The following is a 19,270-nucleotide window of genomic DNA, read 5'->3' on the forward strand; positions in this document are numbered from 1 at the left end:
AGTTTTTCCTCATGCTTTGCATCCCAGTCTACTACAGAATATGTGGCTGGGCCCCAGAACAAGACTGGCCCCTCCAAGGGGCCCAGAGCTTTGTTAGGGAAATTGGGGGGTGGGGGGACCACAATGAAGCCTATTGTCCCCTGTCCCCTCTTGCAGGAAACAAAAGGCTCCCAGTCTCTGGGGAGCCCTAGCCCATGCCCGGCCCCTGCCCAACCCCCCATGCCCAGCACACAGGGAGGAGCCAGCGCCACTGGAGACAGGAGGTTTTATTGATGCTGATGGGGGTAGGAGGGGCCCCCAGGAGCCCAGAGGGGGTGGGGGTGGGGCTGAGTCAGTCAGCGGATGCTTAAGGCCTGGGCACAAGGGGGTTAGGTTAGGGCACATTCATCTTCTTAGGAGTCTGTGGCTCCTTCTCTGGGGAGGGGAGAGAGCATCTTGGGGGGTGGGGGGCAATTTGAAGAGCAGCGAGGGAGAGGTTAGGAATGGCTGAGAGCTCCTAACCTGAGAGAAGGCACCACAATAGGCAGCAACATCTGTGTGGAAAGCTGGATCAACTGGTCAGTAGGGGAAAGTGGGGACGCGGCAATGGGTTGGCTTCTTGGGGAGGGGTCCGGCCTTGGCCTGGGTGAGCTCTTGAGCATACCTGGTGTTCACAAGCAGAGTGGGGCAGGGCCCAAAGCCCCTTTCTCCGTGGGCCTCCTCAAGGAGAAAAAGGCATTCGGGGAGCCCCCTTGGCAAGGGGTGCCAGAATTAGTCTTTAAGGCACAGCTGGGGGCAGACAAGGCGCCAAGGCACAAAGGCACAACTGGTGGCAGGGCAGGGGCAGCCTCCAAGCTGAGTGCCAGGGTCACAAGAGGATGCAGGACCGCCCACGTTTGACGGGCGTGGGGTTGAGCACGGCCCGGACAGCCTCAGCAAACACTTCCTTGACGCCGTCCTGCTGCAGGGCTGAGCACTCGAGGTAGCGCACAGCGTGGATCTGCTTGGCCAGCGCCTGGCCCTGCTGCGGTGTGATGGGTGCCTGGCCCTGCTCCTTCAGGCGCCGTAGGGTGTCAGGCTGGGCTCTCAGGTCCTTCTTGGTGCCCACCAGGAGGATGGGCACGTCGGGGCAGTGGTGGCACACCTCTGGATGCCACTTGTGCCGCACATTCTCATAGGAGGGCGGACTGGCAATGGAGAAACAGATGACAAACACGTTGGTCTGAGGGTAGGAGAGTGTGCGGAGGCGGTCGTACTCCTCCTGGCCCGCTGTGTCCCACAGGTTCAGGTTCACTGTGCGCCCGTCAACGGCACTCTGGGCGCTATAATTGTCGAACACTGTGGGGATGTACTCCTTGGGAAAGGCGTTGGTTGTGTAGCAGATAAGCAGGCACGTCTTGCCCACAGCCCCATCGCCTACCACCACACACTTGATGCTCTGCATGGCGGGTGCAGCTGCTGTTGGTGGAGGCTATGCCTCCTTCCCCTTCCGGGCCCCTCTGGATGCAGTGACCTATGGACAGATGAGAGGGATACTCTTAGTCAGGGAGGACTGTATCCACTGGGAAGAAAGGATGGGGGCATACAGAGGGAAACCAGCTCCAGTTCTTTTAACCTGAACACCATCCTGCAATCCCATCAAGACAGACCTCAGAGAGACAGACATGAAATGGGAGAGAGGCCCTGAGACCACACAAAGATGCTCAGGGATAAAGAGGCTGGCACTAAGGTGTAATATATTATGCGAAGCACATACGTTCTGATGCCAGACTGACAAAGGTCAAAATCTGGTTCTCCTATCTCCTAGATGTATGAGCCTGAACAAATTACTTAACCTATGTCTCATTTTTCTAATCTGTAAAATGGGGATAAAATAATACCTACTTCATTGGGTTGTTGTGAGGATTATATGAGTTAACTCATGTAAAGCATTTAGAACAGTGCCTGGTCATAATAAGCATTCAATAAGTATTAGCTACTTTTATTTTTCCTCCAGGAAGTATAGACGCAAAAGGAGGGTGCGCATGTGTAGGGATCTACCAGATCCTCTGTCAGATATGGACCCCTCCCACCGAGTAGACTGGAGAGGGCTTCTAGCACAAGGCAGCTGTCCCAGGTCACTCTGAGTTGCAGCCATGGGCGGAGCCTCTCCCAACTCAGGGCCCACCCTGCCTAGTGCACTGATGCTTCAACTCCAAACCTGACATCTTGGCTACTGAACGCAAACCAAAAGGTGCAATGAGAAACCTGCTCAGTAGGGGCACAATTCTCTAGACAGTTGCCCTGTCTCAATCCAGGGTACCCTGGGGATGGGGAAAAGGAGGGAGAGCTTACCCCATCATTCTTGGAAGCATGGGAAACCCTATCTGGCCACACGTACCCAGGCTGGCAACTCAGTGTAGGAGAACACTGGAGACCGAGCCAGGGCTGGAATTCGGTCTGGAATCTGTGTGTGTAATGATGAATGAGGCAGAGGCTGTGGCTCCCAGATGTCTGCATCTTCTCTCAAGGTAGGGTGAGGCAGATCCTCCAAGCCCGGCCAGAAGGGATGAACAGAAGAGTAAGACAAAAACTTGATTTTCCCCTTAATCTTCTGTCCCTTTCCTGAGACCATGGGCTGTGCCTCTGAAGAACTTGAGGGGCTTCCAGACTCTTGGGTAGAGAACACAGTGCCATTAAAGCACTATCACTGAGAAGACATGCTGGAATCAGACTGGTCAGGGATTCTAATCACAGCTCCACCAACTAGTCATGTATGATCTCAGGCAACATATTTAAGTTTCCTGAGTCTCAAATTTTCTCATGTGTAAGATGGGGATAATCTTGCCTATTGGGTTAGAGTTGGTCAGAGTATGAAATGAGCTAACATGTAGAAAGTGTTTGGCATGAGGCATGGCACACAGGAAGTGCCAAATAAATAAGCTGCTGTAATTATCAGTGGGGTGTGTTTCAGAGGAGTCCTAGCTCCAGCCATCACCCTGGTCACCTGGGCAGCTCACAGGGCCTTCAGGTGAGGAATTGCTCTTCTGAGTTGTGGAAAAGAACAGAGCTTCCGGAAACCCTGTGGTTATTTATACTGCTGTGGCAGGGGTCCTCCTCTAATTGGCTACTTCCTCTCAGCCATGGGGGACTTTTTCTAGCTAGTATGTGACTTCCTTTCCCTGCTGCTCTCTCACGACCAGGCCCCTGCTCCCTGGAAGGGGACAGTCCTGTTTCAGACACACCCAGAGCTCTTAAGTATCCCCCACTCCACCCCAGCACCTTCACCACTGGCCCATTTTCTCCATTTCACTTTATACACAGCAAGACTGCACCCTGCTCTGACAATCCCTTACCTCCCAGCCTGACCTCTCAACCACTGGTTCCAAAGCCTCAAAAATCACATTGGGAGAGGGAGGGAGAATCCGCCACTGGGAAGTGGAAAAGGAACTCCATGGTGTGGAACCTGCAGAGGATCCAGGTCTTGGTCCCAGCTCCCTTCCAGGCCCCAGCTTCCCCTGGGACCAGCTGGGAGGGAAATGAGTTCATTCTATGAGGTTGCCTCTCTGGTTCATATTAAAAATATTTTCACCTTATTTGCATGAATAAGTGTGTGTGTTCAACCTCAGGAGAGAGGATAGAGAGCCTTGGGGTATGGATCCAGGAAGAAAATAAGGACCCTCTAGGGCAGTAGAGAATTTGGGATTGGGAGTCAAGAGAACTAACCTAAGTCCTAGCCCCAGCTCTGCTCTGCTGCTGACTCACTGTAACCAAGCATGAGGCACTTACCCTCTCTGAGACTCAGTTTCCCAACCCATGAACTGGAGAGAAAAAAGCCTGTGCAAGGGTACTAAGTGGATGAGGTGAGACATTAAGGAATCTGGGAGCAGGAGATAGGACGATGGGGATAGGAAAGGCCCGCAGGAGCACGCGATGGGGGTGCGAGGGCTGATCAGTCAAGCAAATGTGTTAAGACCTTGGCACGTGGGGGCAAGTCAGGCCACATTCATCTCAGGATTCTGTGGCTTCTTCCTTGGGGGAGAAGAGATAGCATCTTGGGGTGGCGGGTGTTGGTGCCATTACTTGTGTCCACTGGATTTTCCAGGAGACCCCAGCATCTCGAAAGCACAACTCCTAGGCCTGTAAATCCTCAGTTCCACACAAAGCAGGAGAGTGGGCATGGCAGTGTGACGGGGAACTCTTCCCCCTCAAGCCCAGCACTGGGCTGGCCCAGGCAGGAAGGCAAGGAGGGAACTCTGGCCGGCAGTCACAAGGCCCAAGAGACTAAAGTACAGCTGGCTCCAGGCAGCTTTCTAGGGAGGGGTTATCAACCAGCAATCAGTAAATCAGCCCTCAAAGGAGCGAGGAGGGAGAGGGAAGCTTCCGGGCTGGCAAGGAAACAGGGACTGACACCGGAAAAGGATCACGAGTGAGGTAGTGTCCAGAAACAAGCAGGGCAGAGGCAGTATAGTATAGGGCCAAGAGCACTGGCACCTGAATCTGACCTCCTGGGTTCACCTGCCCACTCTGCCACTTGATTAAAAGCCCTCACAAGGTACAACCCTTTATAGATCACAATATAGATCATGTTACGTTTTTTTGATCCTTATAACAACTCATTGGTACTATTCCTATTTACAGGTAAGGAAACAAACCCAGAGCAGTTAAAATAACCCAACGTCACATAGCTAGTCAGCACAGGAGCTAACACAGATGCCAGTTTTTTAACACAGACCCCAGTTTTGCAATCCAAAGTCCTATGTTTTCCTCAATGCGTCACAGAGCCTCCAAGTTACCCCTTAACAGCGGACTTTGTGACCTTGAGCAAGTAAGTCACTTCCCTTCCTGGAACCTCAGTTTCTTCATCTGTACAACAGGCATGATAAAACTCGCCCTCCCTGTCCAAAGGACAGCAGTGAGGATCCTGAGCACAGGAATGAATGTGCTTTCTGAATTCGGAAGTGGGGTGCACAGAGAAGGTGGCAAAAGCAAAGTCTTTCATACCAAGAGGCAGGAATCATTGAGTACGCAGGTGTCTGAGTGGTGGCGGCAGCCCAATTCTCCCTCTTCAGGTCTAGTTCAGGCCCTTATCCTCTCTCCCAGGACAACTCTTTTCTCTGAAATCCTATGTCCTGAACTGGGTCAAGTAAGTTTCCACAGCTCATTTAAGGAGGGCACATGCTAAAAGGTAGGGTCTAGCCTGTACCACGCAGGAAAAAGGGACGGTCAATGCTGCAGGAGGCCACACAAGGAGAGTGGCTTGCCTGGGGTTGGGGATCGACTGTGGCTTATTCACCAAGTCACTTTTTTTTTTTTTTAAAGAAAAGAACTTTTGTTTAGTAAATAAATAGTATTTGCAGATTGGTATAGTATTAACCATATTACAATGACTTGTTCTGGCTTTCGATTCCCAGCTTAATTCAGATCATGCCTGGTCCTTCATCTTGGCATTCAGAATTCTTCATAATCTGGCAGGGGTTTTGGAGTCAGATAGACCTGGGTTTAAATCCTAGTTCTGCCACGATGAGCTAGGTAATAGTACCAACCTTATAAGGTTGTTATACGGATGAAGTGAGTTAATGCACAATGTATATATATAAAGCAGGTACTCGGCAATGTGAGTTCCCTGCTCCAGAGGGGTCTACGTTGTCCTGTGTAAACAAGCCAGGATCATTCTGGCCTCTGAACTTTTACTCTTGTTGTTCTCTCTGCTGCCATTCCTTCTCCCCTCTCAAATCTTCCTGACTCAAGGCCTAGCTTAAGTGTCATGGTCCCACGAGGCTACTGAATTCTCCTTTCTTTGAACTTCCATAGTATGGTCACCCTTTAAATCCTTCTTTGGCTCTGTGTGACTCTCCTTCTCCAGTAGTCATACATAAGTTCCTTAGCTTGTGGATGCCCCCCCCGCAACCCCGAGCAATACTGAAGCTTGAGCTTCTCGACTCCCCTACAGAAAAGCTAAGTATAGAGCTTCTGACCTGCTTGCTTCTGTCTGTGTTACTGAGATCTGGATAGACAGGTCAGAAGCCCAGAACTGGGCTGATACCCCCCCAGTCAAAACTGCAATACTGAATCTTTTTGGACAGCAATAGCAGCCAAAAGCTTTGACTGGGATAGGAAAATCTTTTCTCCCAGTAGCAGCTGGACCTGGCTCCCGCAGGGAGCACAGCCCATGGGGCTCACCCTGAGTGTAGTCCCCAGAGCCCAGCTTGTACCCAGTGGGGCCTGGTCTTGGGTGTGGCCCAGGCAGGCCCAGAATGGGGGAGGAAAAGGAAGCAGTGGATTGCCTGATTGCCAGATCTCCTGATTGCCAGATCTCTGTGGCCATAATAGCAGGGGAAGTGTCCCAACTGGGAGTGGAGGAGGGGAGGAATAGGCCCGAAGAGATGGGGGAGTGTGGAGGCAATAGGAACTTACTACAGCCTTCTAATCTGCATCCCTGACACGGGGGATCCCCTTCTGCAGCCCTCGCTGAAACTCATTCTGACTATAATCCATCACTCTGGGTATTCTGATCCTAAGCTCTGGCCACACCACCCTGATCCTCTCTACAAGCAGCCTCTACATTCTCTTTCCCAAAACACATCAAGCAGCCATATTCACTGTCCCGGTGGGAATCCAGTATTTCTCCTCCATTTCCATCCTTCAACCCCTGACCCAGCAGCTCAGAAGACTCCAGTTGCCTCAAAGGATCCCCCAATTGGTCCTCCAGAGCCAAGCACCATTGCCACCTCCTTCAGGGAAGTTTTGTAAATCACCCAAGTCACAAATGACTTATCCCATCCATGGTCTGGTCCCATTTTCTCACAGGTGCATTATCTTAGTCACGTGGAAGCTGATCTGAATCTTATCTCTTGTCACTAGACTGGGAGGACCTAGAGGGCAAGGTCCCAGCTGATCTGTCTCCCCAGGCTGAGCACAGCACACAGTAGCTGTCAGTAAAAAGCTGAATGAACACAATCTGTCCTTCATGTCTTTGCACACGGGAGCTCCTCTTCCTGGAATTCTGCTTCCTGCCCCCACCCCCTCACCTTACCCCACAGCCTCCCAGTCCTTTAGGGCCCAGCTCCATCCCCCAGCTTCTCCAGGACACCACAGCCACCCCTTCTTCTGCCCTACCTTCCCCAGCACTGTTATTATGGTTCACTGTGCAGAACTTAACAGGATGCCTCATGAGGAGGGAAATCTGTCCTGCTTACTTCAGAAGCCCAGCAGAGAGCTGAGCAAAAGCTGCAGACCGACACACATCTCCTCCCTCATCAATTCAGATTTTGACTCTGGGAACAAGGAAGAGCCTCCATGCCCAGGAGACATCAGACAAAGGTAACTAACTTCCTCCCCCTGAAGAGTACAATTCAGAGTAATGAACACATTGGCTAGATTGCCTTGTCCTCAACTGGAAGGGTGAGAGGGGTGGAGCAGGCATAGCTCTAGCCCAGTGGTGATGAGGAAGATGCGTAGGAAAAGTGGTCCTGATGAGGCTAAGGCCTGGGGATATCTGAAGACCAGGATTGGTCAAGGATGAGGCCAGGGTCAGGGTCATGGTCATGGTTAGTGTTAGAAACAGCTTCAGAAGCTCTGCCAGTCTGTCTGTTTGTTTTGAAGGGAGGAGTGGAGGAGAGATGGTACGAAGAGGCTCAAAGGGGCTGCAGCTGGGCTAGGAGGAGGAAGCTGGGGGAGACATGAGGTCAGTGTGGGGCTGGGACCAGGCCAAGGGCTGAGTCTCTCTTTTTCTTCCCCTTCTCTCATTAGCAGGGGCAGAACCCAAGACAGCCTAGTTCCCAGCCTTAAAAAAAAATTCACACTGGAGAATTCTCCACCTCTTGCCATTCTCCACCCTTCAGCCCCTGCAGAGGATCCTGTACTCCACGGATAGGGTAAGAGACGGAGCGAGTTGACTTTACCCACTAGGGACTGGAGAGGAGGAGGAAACAAGAAAGCTATAGCTGAGAGGGCTGTGGGAGGCTGGGACCCTTTCACTCAGTCCCAGTTCCCTTCCTTCTTCTCTCGGTGTCCCAGTACCTGGGATGCTCCATACACAGTAAGTCCCAGGGTTAGGGCAGCTCTGGCTGGGGGAGCTAAGGAGGCTGCCCCTCCCCCACCAGGCAGCACAGAGGAAGGCCCAACACTTGCTTCCTCCTGCCTTCCTCCTCCCCACCTAACTGCAGCTCAGCAGTCCTGGGGCCCCATGAAAGGCCCGTGAAGTGGCACTTCCTTTGCCTTTGCTCATTTCGCACGAGGCTGTACAGAAGTGCCATCCTCCCAATCCTGCCTCCCCCACCTGAAAATACCCACAGAGAGACCCAGGGCTGCCCAGTCCCTTGAACCCCGCCCCAGATCTGAGGGGGTTTCCACAAGGGAAAAAAACATCAGGGAGGAAACTCCGGCATCTATTTTCCACTGTCAGTTGGGGCAGAGCTGGAGCAGGGCACCGGGTACCCCCCCACATTGCTGAGCCCTGGCAAAATCCTTGACACTCTCTGCCCTCTTCTCTTGTGCTTTGGGGAAAGGGGCCACAGTACTTGTCCCAGACAGATACTTAGACCTGTTCAAGGCTGGGCCCAGAGTCAGGGGCACAGCTATGAGGAGCCTGTTGAGGGAAAGAGAGTCAGATCCATGAGTATTCTGTATGCTCTTTGGAAGTATTGATAGGCAACTTCTTAATCTTGAAGCTGAGCCACAAGAGACAAAGCTGACTAGGGTTATACAGACGGTTGCAAGCAAATCCAGGACAAGGACCTGGGTCTCCTGACCTCCAGCCTGGGAATGGGCCCATCTCTCTGACCTCATTCAGGATGACCCTACCATGGTTTATTCCTTCAGGAAATGGGCCAAAGGGGCCAGGTTGGCGTCTGAGCCCGTTTTGCTTCCAGGGCCTCATGCCTAGCCCATGCCAGGGCATCCATGATTTAGAACTGACATTACTGGACAGACAGCCACCCTGAACTAGCCGAGGAGAGCCTCCTCTAGGCTCAGCTCCTGGGGAGATGCCCTCCCCCCATGACATGAGGACAAAAGAGGAAGCTGGACCATGGACAGGAAAACCGATCTGTCCTGGGGAGGCGGCCCAGGCTTTGTCTTTGGTTTCCCTCCTCAAAGAACCCTACAAGCCTCACCACTAATGGGTCTATACTCTGTATGGAGAGGGGTCTTCAGTCTGGGACCACATCTTCTTCACAGTTGCCCTGCTACCCTCATTCTTTTATCTTCTCAACTGTCTCGCTACAGCCACAACCTCTCAAATCTTCCTGCTTATTACCCCCTAAAAGCTCACACCAGCCACCTCATCCGTATTCTCAACCAGGATCTGTGACAATCTTGTATCAGCCACTTCTGTTCATGTCAAGACCTTGACCATATTTCTTTAGCCAAGACCTCAAGGGCAGCCTCCCTTGAGGGATATAGCAGACACATATCCCCCCCCCCTCATCCCCCCACAAAATATTTCCCTACTTAGATTCCTCCCACCCTGGTTATATTTTTCCAGCAGTGAATTTCATGCAATTAGCTCAAAACTCCAGTGAGGCCACATCTTGCCTGGGAGAACCCCTGTCTCATCCATCCTGTCTTCACCCTTAGAGTCCTGTGGGTTGCTCAGTTATCTAAAATAAGTACTGGTTTGGCAGGTGGGGAGTCAGGACTCCTGGGGGTTTTTTACTGAGCCCTGATGCTGGGAAAGTGCCTTGCATACATATCCTTCCCTGAGCTGGGATTTTTATGTAGGTCCCTGGGATTTCCTGCTGGGGCCAAACCGCCCTGTACCTTCCAGAATCAGAGTAGCAGAGACAGGAGTGTGGAGGAAGGGACAATCCATGGGAGAGGGACAACGGTGAGAAGGAAAGAGGACAGAATGGGGAACAGGGATAGTCCTTAAATCTAGCTGTGCTTGGGAATCCCATAAAAAATAGCACTTGCTCCCCTCCACTTCTCTTTTCTTCTAGTGGACAGAAATGAATAGAGTAGACTTGAGGAGGTAGAGAGAAACAGGATCTCTCAGCATGCATCCCAAAGGCTTAAAGAAGGAGCTCTAGAATGGGAACAGCAAGAGCTTATAGAGCCAGGCTGGAATACAGTTAGACTTGGAAGAAATTCCCGAAAGAGAGGCAATAGGGTCCTAGGTAAGGGGGGCATATTAAGGATGCGTGAAGGCAGAGGGGTGAGCAGAACTCCAGAGAGCTTCCTGGTCACCAAGGCCTTGATGCAGCCCTGGGCACATGGGAATCTGGCCTGGGCAGGCCTTGGAAGGCAGCAGGAAAGAGGGGGCAGACACCTTTGCCTCATACCCTTCTTTTTTTCCTGAATTGGAACTACCACAGTTAAGACTGAACTTAGACCAGCTATAGTCTTCCCTCCAGAATGCTGCCTTTACCCCTCCCTTTCCTTCCATCACACCTAGCTGACCTGGTCCCACTGTCCCCACAAGGTGGTGCTGGAACCAGTGAGCACTGGAGTCAGGGGCCTTTAGGCTGTTCCCCAGCCTCCAGGCCTGGCCTCTTGATCAAGCACCCAAGGGTCTGGGGGATTTTGATTTCCCATGGCCTCTCTCACCAGACCTATTCCTGTGTCACTCTACCCTGATACCCTGACTGCTACAGACTGCTTCCTCCTACCTAACCACAACCTCACCCACTGCAGGTTCCCTTCATTCTGCTGGCTTCCCCTGCTCTGGGCCCTCACAAGGCTGAGGGCAGTTATTTTGTCTCCAAAAGATAAAGATGTGGACATGCAGACACTTGCATGCACATACACATATACAGAGGTTTTCCAGCCCTTTCATCACCTCTACCAAGGGGAGGCTGCAGCCTGCCTCTCTGAACTAGGGAGGTCTGAAAAGGCTCCCCAAAGCTGGAGATAAGTGGCAGAAAGGAAAGGAGAAGAGAGGGATCCAGAGGAATGAGGGGAGATAGAAGAAACAGAGGGTGGATATGTGTGCAGGAGCCAGAAGCTGGGCACGGAAGGGAGGGGGAAGGCCACTGGGAGAGGACAGAGATGGACAGAGAAGCAGGGTAGGTGAGAGGTCAGGGCCCAGGCATGACTGTGGGGGGGAGAAGGGACTGAAGAGAACGCAAGAAGAGGGTGACGGAGGGTTCGTGTCTGAAGTCTGATGGAATCTGAAGAAGGAATGGAGGAAGACAGAATGAGAACATGTAGAATTCAGGGACTAATGAAGGGGACGGGGGGAAGACCAGGAGATGGCTCCTGATCATCTTCCAAGGCTAGAGCCTCGTGCTGCCTCCCAGAAGCCCTGTTCTCTCCATCTCCTGAAACCAGTCCTGCTCTCCTCAAGTCCTGCTCTCCTGATGCCATCTCCTCAAGGACTATCAGTACCTCTGAATAAGAGTCCTTTCACCTCTAGTCACAGGGCAAGACCAGGTCCCTCCCTTCCTCAGTTTACCTGGCAAAGACAAAGCCAGGCACTAAGCAGCGAGGCACAGCCGATGTCTACTCATTAAAATACCTGTTGCTCTGTTCCAGGGATGGAAAAGTTGGGCCTCAGAAAAACAGACATAAAGAGAGAAGGATTGGGGTCGGGGGGCTCCCCCACGCTCCACCTGAGCGCAGAGGACCCTTAGGTTGCAGGCTGCAGCTGTGGGTCTGGACCAGCTTCGATCTTCCAGGGAAGGAGCTCTTTCTCCGCAGCCTCGGGCTTCAGAAGCAACAGACAGCCTCTCTGTCTACCTCACAAGTGTCACAACTGCCAAAGCAGCGGGAGCGCCTTCTCTAGCCCAGAGGCCCCTTCCTCTCAACACACTTCGTAACAGCCCCTTGCAACTCCTGGGGGCACCCCACCCCTGAGTCCCATCTCCCAGCCCTAAGCTCTTCCACTCAGAGACTTTTCTCTCTGAGCGGGAGACCCTTCAACCTCAGGAGTTCCTCGCGGCTCCCGGGGGCCGGTACCGCCGCCCTTGGTACAGGAACCCACAGTCCCCGAACCGCCGCCGGCTTGCAGTGGCCCGTCCCCGCCCCGCCCGGCCGGCCGCGCCCGCCCAACTTGAAGCGAGCCGAGCACCTCCCGCCGCGGCCTCCCGCAGCCAAACTTCCCGGGCCCGCGGCCGCGTCCAGTCCGGGGCCGGCCGGGCTCCCCTCCCACGGACCCCCAGCCTGCCGGCCGGAGCCAGGCCTCACCTGGTGCCCTCCCCGCCGCGGGGCAGCTGGGGGGCGGCGGCAGCGGGTCGGGGCTGCAGAAGGAAGTGAGAGCAGGAGGCCGGAGGAAGTGGGGGGGGCGGGCCGGCCGGCGGGGCGGGGCAGGGCGCGGGGGCGGGGTGGGGCGGGGCTCGACAAGGAAGTCCGCAGGCCGGTTCACCCCCCCCGCCCTGGTCGCCCCCACCGGGTGGGTCCCGGGCCGGTTACTGGGCTCTCCCACCCCAGCCCTTTACCTCTGAGGCCCTTAAGGTCAGTCCTCCCAGTCCCCTTCTTGCCACCTCCACCCCAGCAGAGGCCCTAGCCTAGGCGCTTGGCTTTTGTCCCCCCTCCCCCTATCTCGCCCCCACCAACCCCTGCGGTAAGATGCTGTGAACAGGCGCCCCTAGGCCTGGTACCTTCAGTCAAGCCCAGGGATCGAGCGATGGCCCAGGCTGGGGGTTGGCCAGAATAGGTCCGGCGGGGCAGTCCCCACCTCTGCCCCGAGCCCCGGGGGAGTGCGGGGTGGCGGTGATTCAGCAGTGGGAAGGCCCCAGACCCCTGGGAAGGGTGCGGAGACTGGGGGAAGGAGAGCTGGCGTCAGCACCCGGGGAAAGACAAGATCAGCAGAGGCGCAGGCGGAGCCGCGGGCCCCAAAAACAGGATGTCGTGTCGTTGTTCCGCACCCGGCGGCTCCGCGCGCCTGGGCTCTGGGGAGGGGGCGGGGCGGAGCCAGGACGTGGGGCTCCCCTCGCACCCTCTTCTCGCTGGGGCGCTCAACTGCTTGGGACAGAAGGGCCGCACCCAGTCCTGAATCTTGCCGGGGCTCTGGGGACCGGCGGGTGGGCGGACTCGTGGGCGCCCTCTGGTGCTTCTGCTCCCTGGCCTTGCGCGTGGAGCTCTGACTTGAGAAAGGATATCCTTCGTTCATCACAAACTTTCTGAGTGCCTACCACGTGCAGAGCTGCGTGCTAGGTGCTGTGGAGGAGAACAGGCATTAACGAAAGGCTCCCTGTCTCCAAGAGGCTTTCCAGATAAAGAGGAAGAACAACTCCGAGAATAAATAGTCCAACCTTTCTGAACCTCCATTCTGTCTTTGGCAAAATAGAATAACTTCCCCTTCATCCTGTAGTTGTGAAGATGAGAATGGATGTAAAAGGCCTGCTGCCAATACCTGGTTCAAAGTAAACACTCAACAAATACTTCTTTTCCTCTTCTTTTTAAAAATCATACTACTGTAAGAATGAGTTCCCAAAACACAGTGTGCCAGCCCACATCTTTGGGTCTTTGTGCATTCTATTCTTTCCGCCTCTTTCCTGTATTGACTGCCGGGCGAAATCGACTCAGTCTTTCACAATCTGGCGGTGATGGACCACTGCCTCCAACGACACTCGCACGTGCGCACACATGCATGCACACACACCACCTCTGCCATGCACTTGGTAGTCTCCTAGTGCTGTTTAGTAGAAATATATTGTAAGCCACATATGCAACTTAAAACTTCCTAGTGAAGACTTTTTTTTTTTTAAGTAAAACGAAGGATTTCCCTAGCGGTCCAGTGATTAGGACTCCACCCTTCCATTGCAGGGGTCACGGGTTCGATCACTGGTTGGGGAACTAAGATCCCACAGCCGTGCAGCAAATAAATAAATAAAAAGAAACAGGTAAAATTTAATTTTAATAATATATTTTACTTAGCCCAACATATGCAAAATATAATCATTCAACTTCAGCATGTAATCTGTATAAAATTATTGCTTATAAAAATGAATAGGAGGGGCTTCCCTGGTGGCGCAATGGTTGAGAGTCCGCCTGCCGAAGCAGGGGACACGGGTTCGTGCCCCGGTCCGGGAAGATTCCACATGCCACGGAGCGGCTGGGCCCGTGAGCCATGGCCGCTGAGGCTGTGTGTCCGGAGCCTGTGCTCCGCAACGGGAGAGGCCACAACAGTGAGAGGCCCGTGTACCAGAAAAAAAAAAAAAAAAAATGAATAGGAGGGGCTTCCCTGGTGGCGCAGTGGTTGAGAGTCCGCCTGTCAATGCAGGGTGACACGGGTTTGTGCCCCGGTCCGGGAAGATCCCACATGCCACGGAGCGGCTGGGCCCGTGAGCCATGGCCACTGAGCCTGCGCGTACGGAGCCTGTGCTCCGCAACGGGAGAGGCCACAACAGTGAGAGGCCCGTGTACCGCAAAAAAACAAAACAAAAAGAATAGGATAGTCTACATTCTTTTTTTGTACTAAGTCTGAAATCTGGTGTATGTTTTACACTTAGAGTACGTTTGAATTTTGACTAGACACATTTCAAATGCTTGATGGTTCATGTAGCTAGTGGGTATGGTGTGGAACAGAATATTAAAGTCTATCAGATTCAGGCTGGTAAATGATTGAGTAGATGAATTCATTCTCCATGATCCTTCTGCTCAAGCTTCCCCAGATTCTCCAGGCAGAGTTTGGGTCTCTCTCCTCCCTCCCCACAGCACTTGGGACATACTCCTCTGTGTGGAGAAGAGGAAACAAGGAAAGACAAGGGGAAAATCTGATTCCCCTCCGTACTCCAGTGGGAGCACATGGCTGGTGTTTGCCATTTGATGATGAAGAAAGGATTGTGAGTTTCCATTAAAGACAGGGTTCAGTGGAGTACCATATACTAAAATGGCTTCTATGAAACCATTAAAAATTGTCCCACGTAGTGAGAGAGTGGCATGGACATATATACACTACTAAATGTAAAATAGCTAGTGGGAAGCAGCCGCATAGCACAGGGAGATCAGCTCAGTGCTTTGTGTCCACCTAGAGGGGTGGGATAGGGAGGGTGGGAGGGAGATGCAAGAGGGAGGAGATACGGGGTTATATGTATACGTTTGGCTGATTCACTTTGTTATACAGCAGAAACTAACACACCATTGTAAAGCAATTATACTCCAATAAAGATGTTAAAAAAAAAAATTGTGTCCCAGAACAAAGGTTTTTGAACTGTGTTCCTAAAGTTCCCTTCCCAGGACTTGAGGGTGGGAAAATAGTGGGGCTCTGGCCTTCCTTTCCTTAAACTGGAATTGGTTCACTTTTATCTGATTTATATACTAGTGTTCTGGGTAAAAGGCTCTTTTAAAAAAAAAGTTTTCTGCAAAAATATTTGAAAATCATTTTAGAAGCATAGTGGTAAAAATAGGTGCAGTAGACCAAAAGGCTGGATTGGTAGTCTGGGGTGACTGCATTTCCTGTGGCCTTGGTCTTGGACATACCTGACCCTGGTTCAGCTTGCTTAGGTGGGAGAACCTGACTTGGCCTTGAGGATGTCATGGTCTGATGGGATATGGGACTGCTGCATATGAAGCTACTAGCAGAGGAGGAAAGGGCCCTCGGCTGGGCTTCAGAAGACCCGAAGTCTAGTCTTGGCTCAGCCAGACTGGCTTGTGAGACTTTAGACGAGGCCTTGCCTTTCTCTGGATCTCAGCCTCCTCCACCGGAAAGCAAGGAGTTGAACCAGATGATTCTTTTGAGCTGTGACCTTCTATGATACACACTTAAAAATAATCATTAAGTAATTAAGGTTTATGCATGTAACATATTGCTCATAGTTCTTTAATACCATTTAGGTCATCTTGCTTTGTGCTCCAGTTAATTGTATCTGTGCCTAATGTCTGCTTTCTCCACTAAGTGTAAGTCCTTTGAGGTTGTGTCTGATTCATCTCTGTGTCCAACCACTGGGCCTGGCACAGGCAGGCCTTCAGTATATTGCAGAATATACTTGCCTGCAGTATATTTGCCTTCAGTATATTTGCAGAATAAAATTGCCTTAATAAAGCACTAATAGGTATGGAAGCATCAGAGACCAGGTGACTTGGAGCCACTTTTATGGCACAGGCATAGGAAGGGCCAGTAAGGCCAGAGGAGAAGGAGACAGGTAGACAGGTGGGGCTGTCTGCAAAGGCTTCTTGGAGGAAGAAGATGGTGAGATGAAGAGGGTAGGAAGAGGACACAACTCCAGATGGACTGTTTCTCTCACTTGCTTTCCCTGAATAGGTGAGTTCTTGGCAGTGTACATTTGTGTTCACAAGCAGCTGAGAGAAAAGGTCACTGAGCTAGGACATTTAGAAATGAGAGAATATATGAAAGCACTTGGTGGGGGTAGAATAGAGAGATCAGAGACAGGTTCTGGAGCCAGATGGTCCAGGATTCAAATCCTGGTTGTACCACTTACATTGTGGCTTTTGACAAGTCACATGACCTCTCATTCATTCCTTAAACACATATTTATCGAAAACCTCTGGGCCAAGCATAGTGTCACATGCCAATGACGCAGTGGTGAAAACAAAAGCAAGCCCCTATCCTGAGGTAACTAGAAAGGGAGATAAATCTTAAACAGGTAATGATACAAAAGTACAGAGTGCTATAAGAGCATACAACAGAGGCATTTAGTTTCATTTTAAAATCAGAATGACAATACTGTGTGCTTTGTGGGATTGCGAGGATTCAGTGAGATAAGCAAGCTGAGTGTCTAGCAGATTGCCCAGGGTACAATTAATAAACATTTATTTCTGCATGTACTCATGTTGTTTTCAAGTTTTTCTCCCTGATAATTCTTCCCTCTTTCTCAAGGTCAAATGCTAAAGCTGACTCAGTTCCCCTAAAAGAGCAGGATGAAGACAGAGAGGGGGAGGAGAAAGGCCCTGAACTGATCTCACCCCTGCCCTGGTGTTTTCCAAATGGGTCTTCCCAGCCTGGTCCTCACTGAGCTCCAGCTCCTATGGCTCACCAGTGGCCCACAGGGTTTTCTGCTCAGTCCCAGTCCCAGCCTCTTCAAGCTAACCCTAAATCTGAGTTCTTTTTCTCTCATGTGGCTCCAGGGACTCAGCCGTCTTGGTTCTCCTCTTGATTCCCTGGCCTTCCCTCTTTCAGCCTGCCTGAGCGGAAATACGAGTCTCCTGCTCATTATTCCCCTTATTGCTACCCCCAAAGATAAGCCCAATGTCTCATTTCATGAAATGAGAAGGTGATGGGTAATACAGGAGATAGCAGAAAGAACAAACAGGGGAAGTGACAAATGAAACAAAGTTCTAGAGTCGCATCCTGGGACCAATTGTTCCTGATTCCTCCTGAGGAAATAACTGGATGGGGGGAGGGGGGACCAAGCACATGCCCAATCCTTCTGGAGGGTCCCTCCTCCCAGACAGGCAGAACAGTAGTTGTCCTGTTTGCCTCCAGGACACCTTTGCCTCTTTGAGCTTCTCCAAACTGGGTGGTACCCAGGTCATCTGGCATACTCCCTCTGGGAAATTCCTCTTTCTTCAGCCCTAGTACATTCCAGGAGCAGCTTGGTTTGCCCAGAGTCACACAGCAGAGCCACGATGTGAATCTAGGCAGTATAATTCCAGAACCCGTCCTCCTCCCCCAATCCGTATGTACAGCCTCTCTGACTGTTTTAGGCAGTGACTTGTTCCTCCTCTGTGCTCCTTCACTTGCCCCTGTACCAATTTCTCTCAAGATATTATCAACACTTTCTAATTACTCTTCATCTATATATTTCCCCGAAAAACCGAGCTCTTTGAGGGTAGGAACTGGGTTGTTACAAACAGCGGCTTGGTAGATGTTGAATGAACGAACATTGGCCGTAAGATTCTAGAACTGATTCTGGAAAGGGAGATGATTCTCTTTGTGAAGCTAGCTTGGAAAGAGTTGTTACAAGCCAAGTTTTCTCTCCTCATTCTGTACACAGCCAGACTCTTAGTGATAGCTGTACTTGCCATTTTTGGACACCAGGGAGCACCACTGATAACACAGCCTAAACTTAACAGATTCCTAAACTTTTCTGAGCAGGAGATTTCGGACTCTTTTAGTACACTTCTACTGAAGATTCTCTTGAAGATTCTCTCACTTTCCAAATGAAAGCTGTTGGTAATCAGAAACCCTATGAGAGAAAGGACAGCTAAGCTGGTGTACGGAACACTCATCGTTCATTCGTTTACTCTTATTGAGTACCATCTCTGTACTGGGTACAGTCCTAGCTTGGGAGAATACAAAGATAAATGAAAAGGGGCTTCCCTGGTGGCACAGTGGTTGAGAGTCCGCCTGCCGATACAGGGGACACGGGTTCGTGCCCCGGTCCGGGAAGATCCCACATGCCGCGGAGCGGCTGGGCCCGTGAGCCATGGCCGCTGAGCCTGCGCGTCCGGAGCCTGTGCTCCGCAACGGGAGAGTCCAAAACAGTGAGAGGCCTGTGTACCGCAAAATAAATAAATAAATGAAAAGAAGTCCTGGGACTTCTCTGGTGGTCCAGTGGTTAAGACTCCACGCTCCCAATGCAGGGGGTGTGGGTTTGATCCCTGGTTGGGGAACTAAGATTCCACATGATGTGCCATGGGGCCAAAAAATTAAAAAAACAGAAAAAAAAGAAATGAAGTCCTTGATAAACTCAGGAGCTAATGGGGAAGATAGATACTTATTGGATAATCATAATTCAGTTATATAAGTACTCTAAGGTACTTAGAGTAACAGGAGACTGGAGAGACAGGGTAAGTCAGGGAGGTGGGAAAAGAAGGGAGGTGACTTTTGAGCTGGCTCTTTTTTTTTTTTTTTGACTAATCATAACTTTTGGTTCATGCTATGCTGTCATCAGTGATCAAGGTATGGCTGATTTATATCACTTGAACTGAGACTTGAAGGATAGGGAGGAAATCCCAGAGGAGAAAGAGAACTTGATGTGGTTGCCACTTCGTCTTCTTAGGCTCAGTTTCCTCATCTGTAAAATGAGTATAGTCTCTGACTTATCTAGCAGAGGTTTTGTGAGGGAGAGATAAGATAATAGATGTGAAAGCTCTTGCAAATAGTAGAATAGAGGCATAAGAATTGTTAATCCGGTTTGATTTAACCAACATCTGCAGAATATCTATTAGGAGCAAGGCCCTAAGAGTGATGCAAGGGAGATATTCCTGGCACAGGGTAAAGGCTTGGTGTATAGGTTTCAAAAAGACACAGAGATGAAAAAAACAAAACAAAACCAAGCTCTCGATTTCCTCCTGAGACACAATGTGGTGAGGGCTTCTTGCAGAGGCTACACTTACATGAGGACCCAATCTAGGGTCTACTGAGGTGAGAGTCACAGCTTCTGATCCAGGAAGATCCACGAGGTCTCAGGGTTTTCCTACCTTATAGAATATTAAAGCTGAACTGGATCAATAATCTGGTCCCTAC

At 51.3% G+C, this 19,270-nt stretch overlaps 1 protein-coding gene across 1 annotated transcript; it reads right to left on the reverse strand.

Moving 5' to 3' along the window:
- Positions 1–251: 251 nt before the first annotated feature.
- RHOG (ras homolog family member G) lies at positions 252–12,151 on the reverse strand. The gene is made up of 2 exons (XM_065881855.1): positions 12,085–12,151; positions 252–1,492 (listed from the first exon to the last, which is right to left on the reverse strand). The coding sequence occupies exon 2, from the start codon at positions 1,421–1,423 to the stop codon at positions 848–850; it is 576 nt and encodes a 191-aa protein (XP_065737927.1). The 5' UTR covers positions 1,424–1,492; positions 12,085–12,151; the 3' UTR covers positions 252–847.
- Positions 12,152–19,270: the final 7,119 nt, after the last annotated feature.

The sequence above is a fragment of the Phocoena phocoena genome, chromosome 8 (genome assembly GCF_963924675.1).
Source record: "Phocoena phocoena chromosome 8, mPhoPho1.1, whole genome shotgun sequence".
NCBI classification, from domain to species: domain Eukaryota; kingdom Metazoa; phylum Chordata; class Mammalia; order Artiodactyla; family Phocoenidae; genus Phocoena; species Phocoena phocoena.

Excerpts from the sequence above, each read along its gene's own strand:
- RHOG (XM_065881855.1), bottom strand. The coding sequence starts at position 1,423 with ATGCAGAGCATCAAGTGTGTGGTGGTAGGCGATGGGGCTGTGGGCAAG.